The sequence below is a fragment of the Camelus ferus genome, chromosome 16 (genome assembly GCF_009834535.1).
Source record: "Camelus ferus isolate YT-003-E chromosome 16, BCGSAC_Cfer_1.0, whole genome shotgun sequence".
Taxonomy (NCBI): domain Eukaryota; kingdom Metazoa; phylum Chordata; class Mammalia; order Artiodactyla; family Camelidae; genus Camelus; species Camelus ferus.
The window spans coordinates 18,515,910-18,528,279 of NC_045711.1; the positions used below are offsets into that span (position 1 = coordinate 18,515,910).

General features: G+C 55.1%; 1 protein-coding gene across 4 annotated transcripts in view; it reads right to left on the minus strand.

The window, feature by feature from the left end:
- Positions 1-776: 776 nt before the first annotated feature.
- PRPSAP2 (phosphoribosyl pyrophosphate synthetase associated protein 2) overlaps positions 777-12,370 on the minus strand; it is a 34,128-nt gene continuing 22,534 nt past the window's right edge. For all 4 annotated transcript variants that reach the window (XM_032498971.1, XM_032498969.1, XM_032498970.1 and 1 more), the window contains 4 exons: positions 10,416-10,564; positions 7,428-7,498; positions 5,142-5,288; positions 777-1,455 (listed from right to left, as the gene is read on the minus strand). In XM_032498971.1, coding sequence (XP_032354862.1) covers positions 1,297-1,455; positions 5,142-5,288; positions 7,428-7,498; positions 10,416-10,564 — 526 coding nt within the window. In that variant the 3' untranslated portion in view covers positions 777-1,296. The remainder of the gene's footprint in view (positions 1,456-5,141; positions 5,289-7,427; positions 7,499-10,415; positions 10,565-12,370) is intronic.

The window sequence follows — 12,370 nt, forward strand, 5'->3', positions numbered from 1 at the left end:
GACAGACACCGGGAGTGCAGGCCTCAGTGCCTCTGCACACACGGGGCCCCAGGCCTGCTCCAGGGCAAGGCCCCAAAGAGTCAGGCTGCTCTCGGAAGTGGCAAACAGTAGGTTACTAATCTTAATTTTGTGCTAAATCAACTGCTACTTTATTCCAGATTCTAACAGAAACAGGCAGAAAGCAAAGGCTTAAGGTTTTCTGGAAGAAAAAGTCATCTTTTCTTTGTAACAAAGTCTTAATTTTCTCCTGATGACCTAGGAGGGGACTGCCATTACACAACCTCATGGCATAGCTCATGGGACCCCAGTGTGTCACAGCCTGGTAAACTCTGACGTACCGTCTTGAGTTCTGAGCTCTAAGACAAACAATACTCGGTGCCTGACACAGAGAAAGGTCGCATCGCTTGCCCTCTGTAACCACCCCCCAAGCATCTGCCAGAGCATGCAGTGGTTCCTTCTGTTCCGAGAATGACTGTGCTGCCAAACAAGCAGCAGAACAAAGCCACGCCCAGATGCGACGGCAGCGCACACCAGCTCCTGACCTGCCCCCTCAGCTCACAGCTGGCGTTCCAACTCCTCTGCTGCTGCAGTCAAGTGACTATGCATCAACGTGCAGGGCCCTGGACAGACAGAACAGGGAACATCACACCCCGAAGGCTGCCGTGCCACCCGGAGCTGCAGACAGCCCCACAAGCGGCCATACACCTCGACATCCACAGCACTCACATTCAGCTTCCATTTTATTTCAGTTATAAAACAACTGCCAAAACACAAAATTTAAAAAAAACCACACACAAACACGGTAAGTTTTTATTCCTTCTTTTTTTGCAGAAAATAAATAACCGTCACATATTCCATAAGCTTGTCTATAAAAGCACTTCTGGAAGTTTACTGGAGTTGACAGGAGAATCTTTTTCGCTTCTCAACTGTGGTATCATTAGTAGATCATTTTATTTTATTAACTTTTTTAAGCACTTGGGCTCAAGCAACTTTGGAAAAAGGCTGTTTGTGAGCTTAAAAATCTTATTCCCAGTTATTTTTTAAATAGTTAAACTGAACACAACCAGGTCTTAACGTATTTAAGAGGACAATACAGTTTTTCTGTTATAAAAATTGCCCCCCAGATTCACAAACACCCACGCAGACGTAAGAAGTTGGTCTGTCTCTGTAGGAATGAACAAAAAGGAAGGAACGAGACACAGGTGGCCCCTGTGAAACACACCCAGCCAGCAACACCTCACGGCACTCATTCTCAGATCCCAGTTTGGCCCTCAGGAGTTTTAACAAGGGAACCCGTCAGTCATCTAAACCTATGTTTCTGAAAAGGTAGGACATGGACTCCCCATTGTGAATCCGACGGATGGCTTCTGAGAGGATCATGCTGATGTCCACAGTTTTGATTTTGGGGCACTGGAGCTTCTGGATTTCGTGTGGGATTGTGTTGGTAACCACCACCTGCGAATCGAGAAAAAGACCAAGAGATCATAAAGCTAAGCAGCCCCCGGCTTGATGCGAAAATCTGACACACGGTCACATCACTCACAGGAGGGCCGTGGGTCTGCTGTGCCCTCAGCACCGTTCTCAGTCAATCTGAGCGCTACCTGTGTCTTAGGATAAGGCTTGAGAACCGCACACCCACTATAACAGCAAAAGGCAAAAAGACAGGATACGAACAACCGCTGGCAAGGGTGTAGAGAAACTGGAACGCTCATACACTGCTGGTGGGAGTGCAAACTGGCTCGGCTGCATTGGAAAGCAGTCTGGAGACTCCTCAAGAGGTTGAACAGAGTTTCTGTGTGACCCAGCAACTCTCCTGCTAGGCAGACACCCAAGAGAAATGAAAATGTCTCCATCTGAAAATGTGTAAGTAAACATTCATAACAGCATTGTTCACAATAGTCAGAAAGTTCTAAGAACCCAAATTTCCATCAGTTTATGAACAGAGAGCAAAATGTGGCCTGTCCACGCAATGAAATGTTCTGCAATCAACAGGAACGGAGGACTGACAGCTACTACAACATGGGTGAACTTTCAAAACACAGGTGCTAAGTGAAACATGCCCGACACGAAAGGCCACACACTGCACGAGTCCACTCACACGAAATGGCCAGATTAGGGAAGCCTACTATGGAGATGGAAAGTGGGCAGTGGCTGCCTGAGGCAGAGCGGACTGGGGAGAGACGAGACCCACGGATAAGGGCACGAAGCTTCTTCCAGGGGATGAAAATGTCCCAAAGGTGACTGTGGCAATGGCTGCACAATTCTGGGAAAATATTGAAAACCACTAACTATGTATTTTAAGTGGCTGAATCACACAGTGTGTGAATTACTGTCACCCCTCCCCCATGGATGCATGGTTTCACTTCCCATGGTCAACCTTGGTCCAAAACTATTACATAGGAAATTCTAGGAATAAACAATTGACACTGTTTTAAACTCTGTGCTGCTCTGAGCAGCACCATGAACTCTCGTGCTGTCCCTCTGTCCGGCAGTTCCCGCCGTCCACCAGTCTGCAGCCCTCTCGGGCATCAGATCACCTGCTGTGGGGTCACGGGGTTTGTGCCCAAGTCACCCTTATTTTACTTAATAATGGCCCCAAAGCACAAGAGTGGCAATGATGGCAATTCAAATATTCCAAAGAGAAGCTGCAAAGTGCTTCTCTTAAGCACAAAGGTAAAAGTTCTCAACTTAAGAAAAGAAAAAAATTGCGTGTTGAGGTTGCTAAGATCTATGCTAAGAATGAACCTGCCATCCGTGGAACTGTGAAGAAGGAAAAAGAAATTGTGCTAGTTTTGCTGTCACACCTCCAACTGCAAAAGCTATGGCCACAGCGTGTGATAAGTACTTAGCTAAGATGGAAAAGGCATAAAATTTGTAGAATACTGTACATTTATAGTTGTTCTATTTTATTAGTTACTGTACTCTCTTACTGTGCCTAATTAATAAATTAAGATTTGATAAAAATTTTAAAAAGGAGAAAGAGCTTTTCAACATCTACAAATGGAAAAAGATAAAAATACTCAGCCTTTAAAAGCACAGGGGGCGGGAGTCATTTTTAAGTTGTTATTTATAACGCATACTCCCTATTTCCAACACAAGCCTCAAGACAGCTTCAGACTACAAAGTGCACACGCAATGAGACTGCTGAAACAGAGGCGGACAGCCAGGGGCGCTGAGAGCCAGCGCCGGCTGCGCGAACCCAGCCGGCGCGATCACTGCGCCCTCCCGTCTTCTGTCTGCTCTTCCCGGTAATGAAGGCGAAGATAAGGGTAGGAAGGGCCGCATGCGTCTCACGACCTGTAAAAGGAACAGCTCCCAAAGGAAAAGACCTGCCCGCTGGACTCAGACACGAAGTTTGTTCTCTTCTGCTTCGCTTTGAGGGGGGATCGGGTTCACTTATTACCGTTATCTTTAACGGAGGGACTGGGGACTGAGGCCAGGACCTCGTACGTGCTAAGCACATGCTCTCCCTCTGAGCTACACCCTCCCCCATAGACGCAGAACCTTTGGCGACGTCCACAGAGAGTCACCGTGAAGGGGGCTCTGCGCAGTGCCTCGGGGACAGTGCCCCGGGGGGAGGGCGCCACCCAGTCACCGCGGAGGGGGCAGGGTCCTCGCCAGGTAACCCGTCAGGGGGCGCGCCTTTTCCCATGTACTCTAACCACCTTGTAAAGTAGCAGCGTTACTGAGGTAAATCCACATCCTGTGCAATTCGCACGTTTAAGGTGCACGAGGCAACACTTCGGGGACACTCAGAGCTGTGATCACTGTCTCCCCCACCCTGTCCCTCCTCATGTCGCCCTCCCCAAGCCCCTGGAGACCTCCCATCTACTGTCCTTACAGACGCCTGTTCTGGACGTTTCATGCAACTCGTTGTACTACTGTTAAAAAAAAATAGGAAGAAAAACACTTGAAATCTTGATTTCTCAACCCACGCACCGCCTCCTGGCTACTGTTCTCCACTCCTCCCGCCTTGTCGACCCGCCATTACGTTTACTCACCTATCACTTTACAATCTACCAGGCAATCGTGCTTTGTCTACAGGTTTATAGGAACCCGTTCAGCCATCAGTTACAGACCCAACGCCCCAGCATGGCTATCAGTGACCAGTGACCGAGCCCCCTTTCACGGGGCAGCCTCCCCCAGGAGCTCCCGCCACCAGACTCGCACGTGCTTCCATCCGCTTTGGCTGCTGTACGTCCCCCCCCACAAAGCCCACCCAGCTCTGCGGGCTCCAGCAGCGCCCCGACCCCGCACGCTGGTTCTGACCCGCCCGCACACGGCTCCCCGCCTAGCGCCAGGTGGACAGACGGGTGAGCGCCCCCTTGGGCCTGGGGTCTTCCCACTTCATTTAACACAGGAGTTCTGCCTCTATTTTGCCACCCTGAGTGCTCTCAATGTCACTCCTGGTTTTCAGTTCGTGCTGTCCAGCGGAGGAACGAGGCTGGACGGACCGAGCCATGCAAGTCTGGCTTTCTACCTGCACTCAAGCATCCCAGACCCATCAAGCTGATGACCACAGGGCCAGGCTAGAGAGAGCGACTGCTGAAGAGTAAAAATGTGGGACTCCGAAAAGTAACACGAGTTTGACTAACTTAAGATTCAATACCAGAAACAGCCAGGAGACAGCACTTCTGTTTCTTGAAAGAGAATAAAAAAGTGATTCATACAATCAACCCCTCGGCTGGCTGGCCCCCAGAACGAGGGGGGACACCGCAGGGCGTGGCAGCCCAGCTGGCCTCACGTCCGGCCCGGGGCTGGAGGCGGCGTAGGCAGGGTGCCTGTTTCTCACCTGGGGCGTGCGCACCAGGGAGGGGGCCGGGCCTCTCACCAGGCCAGCCGAGGGCTGCCCCTGCAGGCTCGGCCCAAGGCCGTCCCACGGGGAAGTCTCCCGCAGTCCCCGCGGGGCTGTGCCGGGGCGCAGGGAGGGTGTGTGCCCGGCACCGGGCGGCGCGGCAGGGGACCACGCGCCCCACTCTGGGAGCTACCACAGCCGTCCGCGCTGCCGTGGGCACAAGACAGGCTGACAGCCCACAAAACGCACGCACAGCCCACACCTGACGCCACTCCTAACCGCACAACGGCGCACCCCTCGTGACGGCAGGCTCCAGGCAGCTGCGCCCCACCCCGGGCCCGGTTACCTCGTCAATGGCAGACTCCTCGATCAGCCGGGGGGCGTCGGAGGACAGCAGGCCGTGTGTGGCCATCACGAAGATCTTGTAGGCACCCCTCTCCTTCAGGGTCTCTGCGGCCGCGAGGAAGCCGTCCACGTCATCGATGATGTCGTCCTGCCATCAGAGCCAGCAGAGGGCGTGAGCACCTGTGAGGAGGGGTCTGGACCACGAGGAGAAAGGAGGGGCCGACGAGCCCCCCGCCATGCGTCTGCAGCCCCCGCAGACGCGTCCAGACAGTGAGGTCCCCGGGCCCGGCACGGATCGCCCACAGCACAGGGCGTCCCTGCAGGCTGTCTGGGCGCCACACCCGGGGCTCCCTGGGTCTCAGTTTCTGTGTCCCCCTGGCCACAACTATTCCCCCACCAGGTTTCAGAAATTCGCCCAGTGGTGTTTTTCTAAATGTAAAATGTAAACTGTTAAAAGATGCTTTTGACTCTGGTTGTTCCTTCCTCTTTTTCTTGCTACTTTTCCTTATTTTCCAAATTTTTGTCACTCAGCAAATGAGAAATATATCTTTTACATATATTTTTATAATGGGAAAACAATCTTATTATTTTTAATAAAATACTCAGCCTACTAGTTTCTAATCTCACAGATTCTCAGAGATAACAGAAGAAATATTTAATAGGTCTCTGCCCCTGGTTCCTGACAGGGGCCCCCAGCCCTGTAAACGCCGTGACAAGAGCGCCAGGACACTCTCCTGTTCTAATGAGGTGACTCTGGGGTGCTTCCCGGACGGGGGCCGTCACCAGGAGGACCAGGCCGTGACGAGAAGCTGGAATTGGCAGCCCCCTGCCCACAGCTCCTCCAGAGAGGACAGAGGGCTGGGAATGGAGTCAACGGTCCATCCTGCCTGGTCAGGGGGCCTCCACGAGACCCCAGCAGCACAGGGTGCAGGGCGTCCAGGTGGGCGAGCACATCCACCCTGAGAGGTGACGCAGCCCAGCTCCACGGAGGCCCCCAGACCTCGCCGCGCGCACCCATGCCCTTTATCACACCCTTAACAAACCGGGGAGCAGAAGTAAGTGCTACCCTGAGCTCCGTGAGCTGCTCCAGACCACGCGCAGATCTGGGGACGTCACGGGAGCCTCCTGTTTGCAGTCAAGATGGACAGACGTCGTGGGTCAGCTGGGGACCCAATACTGGCGACTGGCAAGTGAAGAAGGGGGTGGTGCTGTCTGTGGGACTGAACACCTAACCTGTAGGGTCTGTGCTAGGCCTGGTTCCGGCCAGAATTGAAGGGAACTGCAGGGCACCCAGCTGGCGTCGCCGAGATCTCCACACGCGTGGCGACGGGCCACACGGGGACACACAGGAGGGGACACGGGGACACACAGGAGGGGACACGGGCCCTTCCTACTGCACCACGGCTACCGAGCTTCTTTTAAGTCCATTAGGACATCAAGCACTGTCTAGAGTTGAATAAATATTCATATATTTATTTTATAAACATGCATTATTCTTTTCAAATGTATACTAATATTACTAGGATTGAAAAAACACATATACATATAACTATTTTAAAAGTGCTACTGGTAAATGGCACAGCCGCTCTGAGAAGTATTCTGACAAGTTCTTGTAAAACTAAACTTGCAATCACCACGCAACAGCCAGCAAGTGCACTCTGGGTTATTTACCTCAGAAAGATAAAAACTCAGTTCCCACAAAGCCCACACGCAGAAGTGCACAGCGTCTCACTCCTAACAGCAGAACACTGGAAACGACCCAGATGTCCTTCAGCAGGGGAGCGCAGACCCCAGGCGTGGTCCCCGGGGACATGGACCGCCGCTCTGGAACCAGGGGACGAACTGCCCACACACTCAGCGAGGGTGGGCCTCAGGGGGGTCACGCCAAGTGAAAAGGCTGCGTTCTGTACAGGCCACCGTATGGCTTTCCTGAAACACCATCGCAGAGATGGAGGCAGATGGAGACCGCTCCACGCGGCGGGCCTGCGGAGGGGGAGACCACACCCCGCTCGCCTCGCCCTCCTTCACGCCGCCCAGCACCGCGCCCACTCCTTCCGAGGGCCGTGTGAGAGGGCGTGCATTCTGCACCGTCAGAATCAATCCTGCGCCCTGCTCTGAGCACAAGCTAGCTTCCCAGGTCGTGACACACACCTGCACAGCAGTTAACTAAGCCGTCAGCAATTCCTTAATCAACGAGCGGTACTCACCTGGCCACGCCGCTCCCCCTCCCCCACACCATCAGAACAACGGCACAGGTGACAAGGGTCACAGCGAGGGGCCTACGTACCACAATGATGGCGATCCTTCCGCCCACGTCGCCGACAACCGTGATCGGGGGCTTCTCCTTGGGAATCAGCACTGGTCAGGATAAAGCACACACAGGCGTCCAGGTTACAAAGCAGGCCCCGGCCTTGAGGCCACTGTCTTGTGATGAAAAGACCCAGGAAACCAGAAACAACCTGATAAACGGCCGCCGTGAGAGACCACCGCTAACATCACACTTAGGGAAGGACTCCTCCCCTCAAGTCAGGAACAAGACAAGGACGCCCACGGTCACCGCCGCTGCTGCACTGTGCTGGCTGTGCCACGGCCATCAGGCCAGGAAAAGAAAGGCATCCAGCTTGGACAGGAAGAAGGAAAAGGACCCTGCACACAGAAAATACCTAAGAATCCACAGAAAACTACCGCAGCTAACACGTGAATTCACCCAAGCTGCAGGTACGAGGTCAACACGCTGAAACCAGCGGTGTCCCCACACACCAGCCACGAGCCCCCGAGGAAGCAAAGAAAACAACTTCATTTACAAAAGCGTCAAAAACAAAAAAGCCCCCCAAGAACAAGTTTAACCAAAGGCGTGAAAGATTTGGACAGTGAAAACGACAAAGCACTGGTAAGAGAAATGAAAGGACACAGAAATGGACGGAGAGGCGGCCTGTGTTTAGGGGCGGGAAGACAATGCTGCTAGGATGGCGGCTACGTCCAGAGACTCCGTGCACCCCTACCGGAACCTCACCTGCTTTTTTTTGCAGAAATAAACTTAACGTTCATGTGAAAATGCAAGGGACCCCAAACAGCAAAAACCATCTTACTGAGAATCCAGAAATAAACCCGATCATCCGTAGCCAATCGATTTTTCCCCATCTTTACTGAGATGTCACTGACAGACAGCATTTTGTAAGTTTAAGGTGTGCACTTGTGTCTCACAAGATGATCCCCAGGACAAGACTAGCTAACACGTCCGTCACACTGTGTGTGGTGAGAACATGCAAAGCCTACGCCCCCAGTAACTGTCAGTATACACCCCAGTACTGTTAGCGGGGCAGCTGCTGTGGAGGACAGTCTGGTGGCACCTCAAAAGGTTAAGATTACCCTGTGACCCAGCAATTCTAACCCCAGGAACAGGCCCTGGACAAATGAAATCACACGTCCACCCGAGACGCGCACACGACTGCACGCGGCGGCGTCACAGCCGGAAGGGAGCCAGCTCCAGCCTGGGTCCCGCGGTGAACGGCAAACCGGCTGGAGAGCCACACGAGGGGGCGCCACGCAGCCGTCAAGGGGAAGGAGGCCTGGCACACGCGGCAGAAGGTCAGACACTGTGCTCAGAGAAGGGCCACACCCTGTCCGGGCCCACAGGCGTGAGTGAAGCGTGCGGTCGGCAGCCCCCGGGACGGGGCAGGCGCCGCCGGCAGGGGCTAGCGGGAGGGGCGTGGGGAGCGACTGCCCAGCAGCCAGGGGTGCTCTTCGGGGTGATGCAAAGTTTGACAGTGACAAGAAACGATGGCTGCACAAGCTGTGCGTGCACTCAGTGCCAGGGAGCTACACACTTCCAAATACTGTCATGAGACTTTCACTTCAGTTTTCAAGAAAGGTCAGTGTCACTGAAGCAGCAAGCAGCAGGCCTGCCCTAGATCAAGGCTGCTCCACCGGCACCGCTGACAGCCTGGGCTGTGGGCGTCCTGTGGGGGGGCGGTCAGCAGCGCCCCCCCGAGCTGTGACATCAAGAATGCCCTCCGTGCCCCTCCCCCGGCTGCCCCAGTGAAAAGCGACGGAAGACACGGGGCAGCTCAGTGCAGCACGCGAGCCAGGCCGGGCAGAGGAGGGCGGGCGCCGCGGCCAGGCTGCCCCGCCTCCCGAGGCTCCCCCGGCACCTCAGCCTCTCCCTTCCGGGACGCCCCCAGCCCCTCTCCCGACCCGCAACACAGCACGCTCAACACACTCGGGACACCCCGCCCGCCCCAGCAGGACCCGCCCCCTCACCCCACCTCCCAGGGCCCCGCGGCCTCATCCCGGAAGGAGCCGTGTCCGAAGCCCCTCCACCGGCTTTCCCGGAGCCCCAAGGCCCAGCTGCTGCCTGGCTCCTCCAGGCCATCCCAGGACACCACTTCCTCCTCTCAGGTTTCCTGTTCACAAGGGAGCAGACTCGCAGGCAGAGCAAGCAGCTGGGGGGCCCAGAGGACACGCCACAGGGGCACGGAGACCGGCTCAGCTCGAGGCACGGGCACTCGCCCAGATGCGCAGGCAGCGCGGCCCTCCACCCACCTCCCCTGCGGAGAGGGCACGCGAGCCCACCCCCGCCTCCTCCTGAAACCCGGCTCTCCCCTTGCTCGTCTGTCTCCTGTCGGCCTTCGCTGCGGCTTCCGAGCACCGAGCCTCAGGCGGGGAGGAAAAGCTCTTCTCCACAGACTCACACAGAGCCAGTATTTGCTTTTTTTTAACTGCAAAGATGTTATTAAAGCTTGAGGGGAGTTTCTCAAACACAAAACAAAGTCACGCATACCTTTCACCCTTCACACTTCCTCCGGGCCCTGCAGAAGACGGGTGGACACGCCTGCATCCCGCCTTACTCACACACGCTTCCGATTCTCCCGTTTCCAGTCTCACTGGTCTCACGGGGCCGGGCGACGAGCTGGGTTGACCCGATTCTTGCCCAGCCCCACCCTCTGCCGAACCACTCAGACTTTCCCAGTATCTCGTAGGAAGAAACGCTGCCTCGCTGCCTTGGCACCGGAAGCTTTCTGCTTATGTGAGGCCTCCTAGAGGACATGCTATGGACGGATGAGGGACATCCCCAACGTGCCATGAACCGGCCTCAACTGGGCGTCCTCACAGGTCTTGCCAGGACTGCTAGGATCAGCCTCGAAGGGACATCAGAAGTGCACTTGTCACAACAGGGCCACCAACTCAGTTGTTGCCAATGCAAAAAACAGAAAGAGAGGAAGCACTTCACATTCGGGAAAAGAACCAGAGGACAGCCAGGCGGCAGCACACTTACTGGGGATCTCCAGGCTGGGGTGGATGGCGGCCGCGCTCCGGACCATGGGCGGGGAGTGCCGGCCGTCCACCAGGTCGGACTCGGCGTCCTGCGCTTCCCCGTGGATGACCGCGATCCCCAGGCGCAAGCGCTCCGCAAAGGACTGTGCCCTGGGGGAGAGCACGACATGGTCACTGTCACACACCTGCTTTCTGTCTGCGCCTCCAGACGAACATTACGGGAATTTTTTAGAAAGTGTAGTTGCCCAAAGAATTTATGAAAAAGGAGAATAAAATAACCCCAGGCTCTTGGAACCCAGGACGAAGCATGGAGAGCCCGCGTGCAGACCTGCCCCTGACGGGTGGGCCGCCGGGCCTCCGCGTCCGCCCTCGGAACTGCTAATTCTACCTCCACCACTTAACAGGGAGAACCGCCACACGAGACAAGGGCGCTAAACGCTCGTCAAGCGCGAGGCACCGGCTTCCTGAGTTTTCCTGAGGTGCAGCCGGGACACAACAGGCCGCGCGTGCTTAAACCACAGGCTCCCAAGCCCCGGGGCAGGGACGCAACGGCGTCACACCCAGGCTGACGACGCTCTGTCTCTGCCGACCTTCCTGTGGCCCTTCTGTGATTTCTCCTTCCAGCATCGGCTACCGGTGACCCGCCTTCTGTGGCCACAGTTCTAGTTTCCCAGCATCCTGAGCGCACCATGCGCTCCTTTCTGTCTTGCTCTGTCCACTCAGCACAACGCGCCGGAGGCGGACCCACGTTCCACGGTCATCAGCAGAGCATCGCTCTCGGTGCTGAGCAGCGTCCTTGGTGCGGGTGCTCTCCGCCCGTCCACTGACCTGCTGACGGAGCTGCGTCTGGTTCTGCGTTATTACAAACCTGCCACAAACGTTCGGGCGCAGACATCCGTCTGGACTCACGCCGTCTTTTCTCTGGGGTGAAGGCCTAGGAGCGGAATGGCGGGAGCACACGGCTGCACACATCTAACGCTAAGCAACGGCCATGCTGTCCTCCGACGTGGCTGTCACACGGCCCCACATCCCCGCCCCTCCGCGCCCGGGGCTCCCTGGTTTCACCATGGATGGAGCCCTCCTGACCGACGCTGTTGGACACTTTTTCATGTGCTTATCTGCCACCCGTACAGATTCTCTGGAACAGGGTCTGTTCCTCTTTTGCCAGTTTTTAAATGGGGTTGTTAGTTCTCCTACTAAGTTAAGAGAATTCGCCGCATGTCCTGAGTACGAACCCTTCGTCGGGTGCGCATGACGAGGCTCTCCTCTCCATCCGGCCTCCTCCCGTTCCTCTCCCGTCTTCTGAAGAGCAGGTTTCATTCTGACGACGCCCAGTTTAACATCTGCTTTCCTTGGAAGTTGTTCTTTTTTCAAAGGTGTTTGGTTTTTTGGATTTTTTGGGGGGGACTATTCTAGTTCTTGTGTTTTCATCTAAATTTCAGACTCACTTTGTCAAATTCTATAAAAAGCCCGCTGACATTCTGATGGGATAGTGCGAGTTCTACAGACTCCCGCGAGGAAGGAGATCTTAACACTGATCCTTCAACCCGTGAACACAGTGCACCTCTCCATTCATTTTGGTCTTCTGCTCAGCAGTGTTTTGTATTTTTCAGCGTGCAAGCCTTGAGCCTCCCTGGTTTATCCCTAAGGGTTCCACTTAATTTGATGTTATTGGCTTTATTTTTCATTTCAGTTGCTCGTTGCTAGTACACAGAACCATAGCTGACTCCTGCATGCTGACCTCACGTCCTGCAGCTCTGCCGCGCTGACTCACGGGCACTAAGAGCATCCTGCAGACGGCGGCAGGTTTTCCTACGCGGCTGCGAATTAGGAGTGTTTTGCTTCTTCCTTTTGCTCACTCGATTCCTTCCCCCGCCCCCCTTCTTAATCGCAGTCTCCAGAACCTCCAGCACAGTGCTGAACAGAAGCAAGGAAAGCAGACACCTGGTCTCCGGA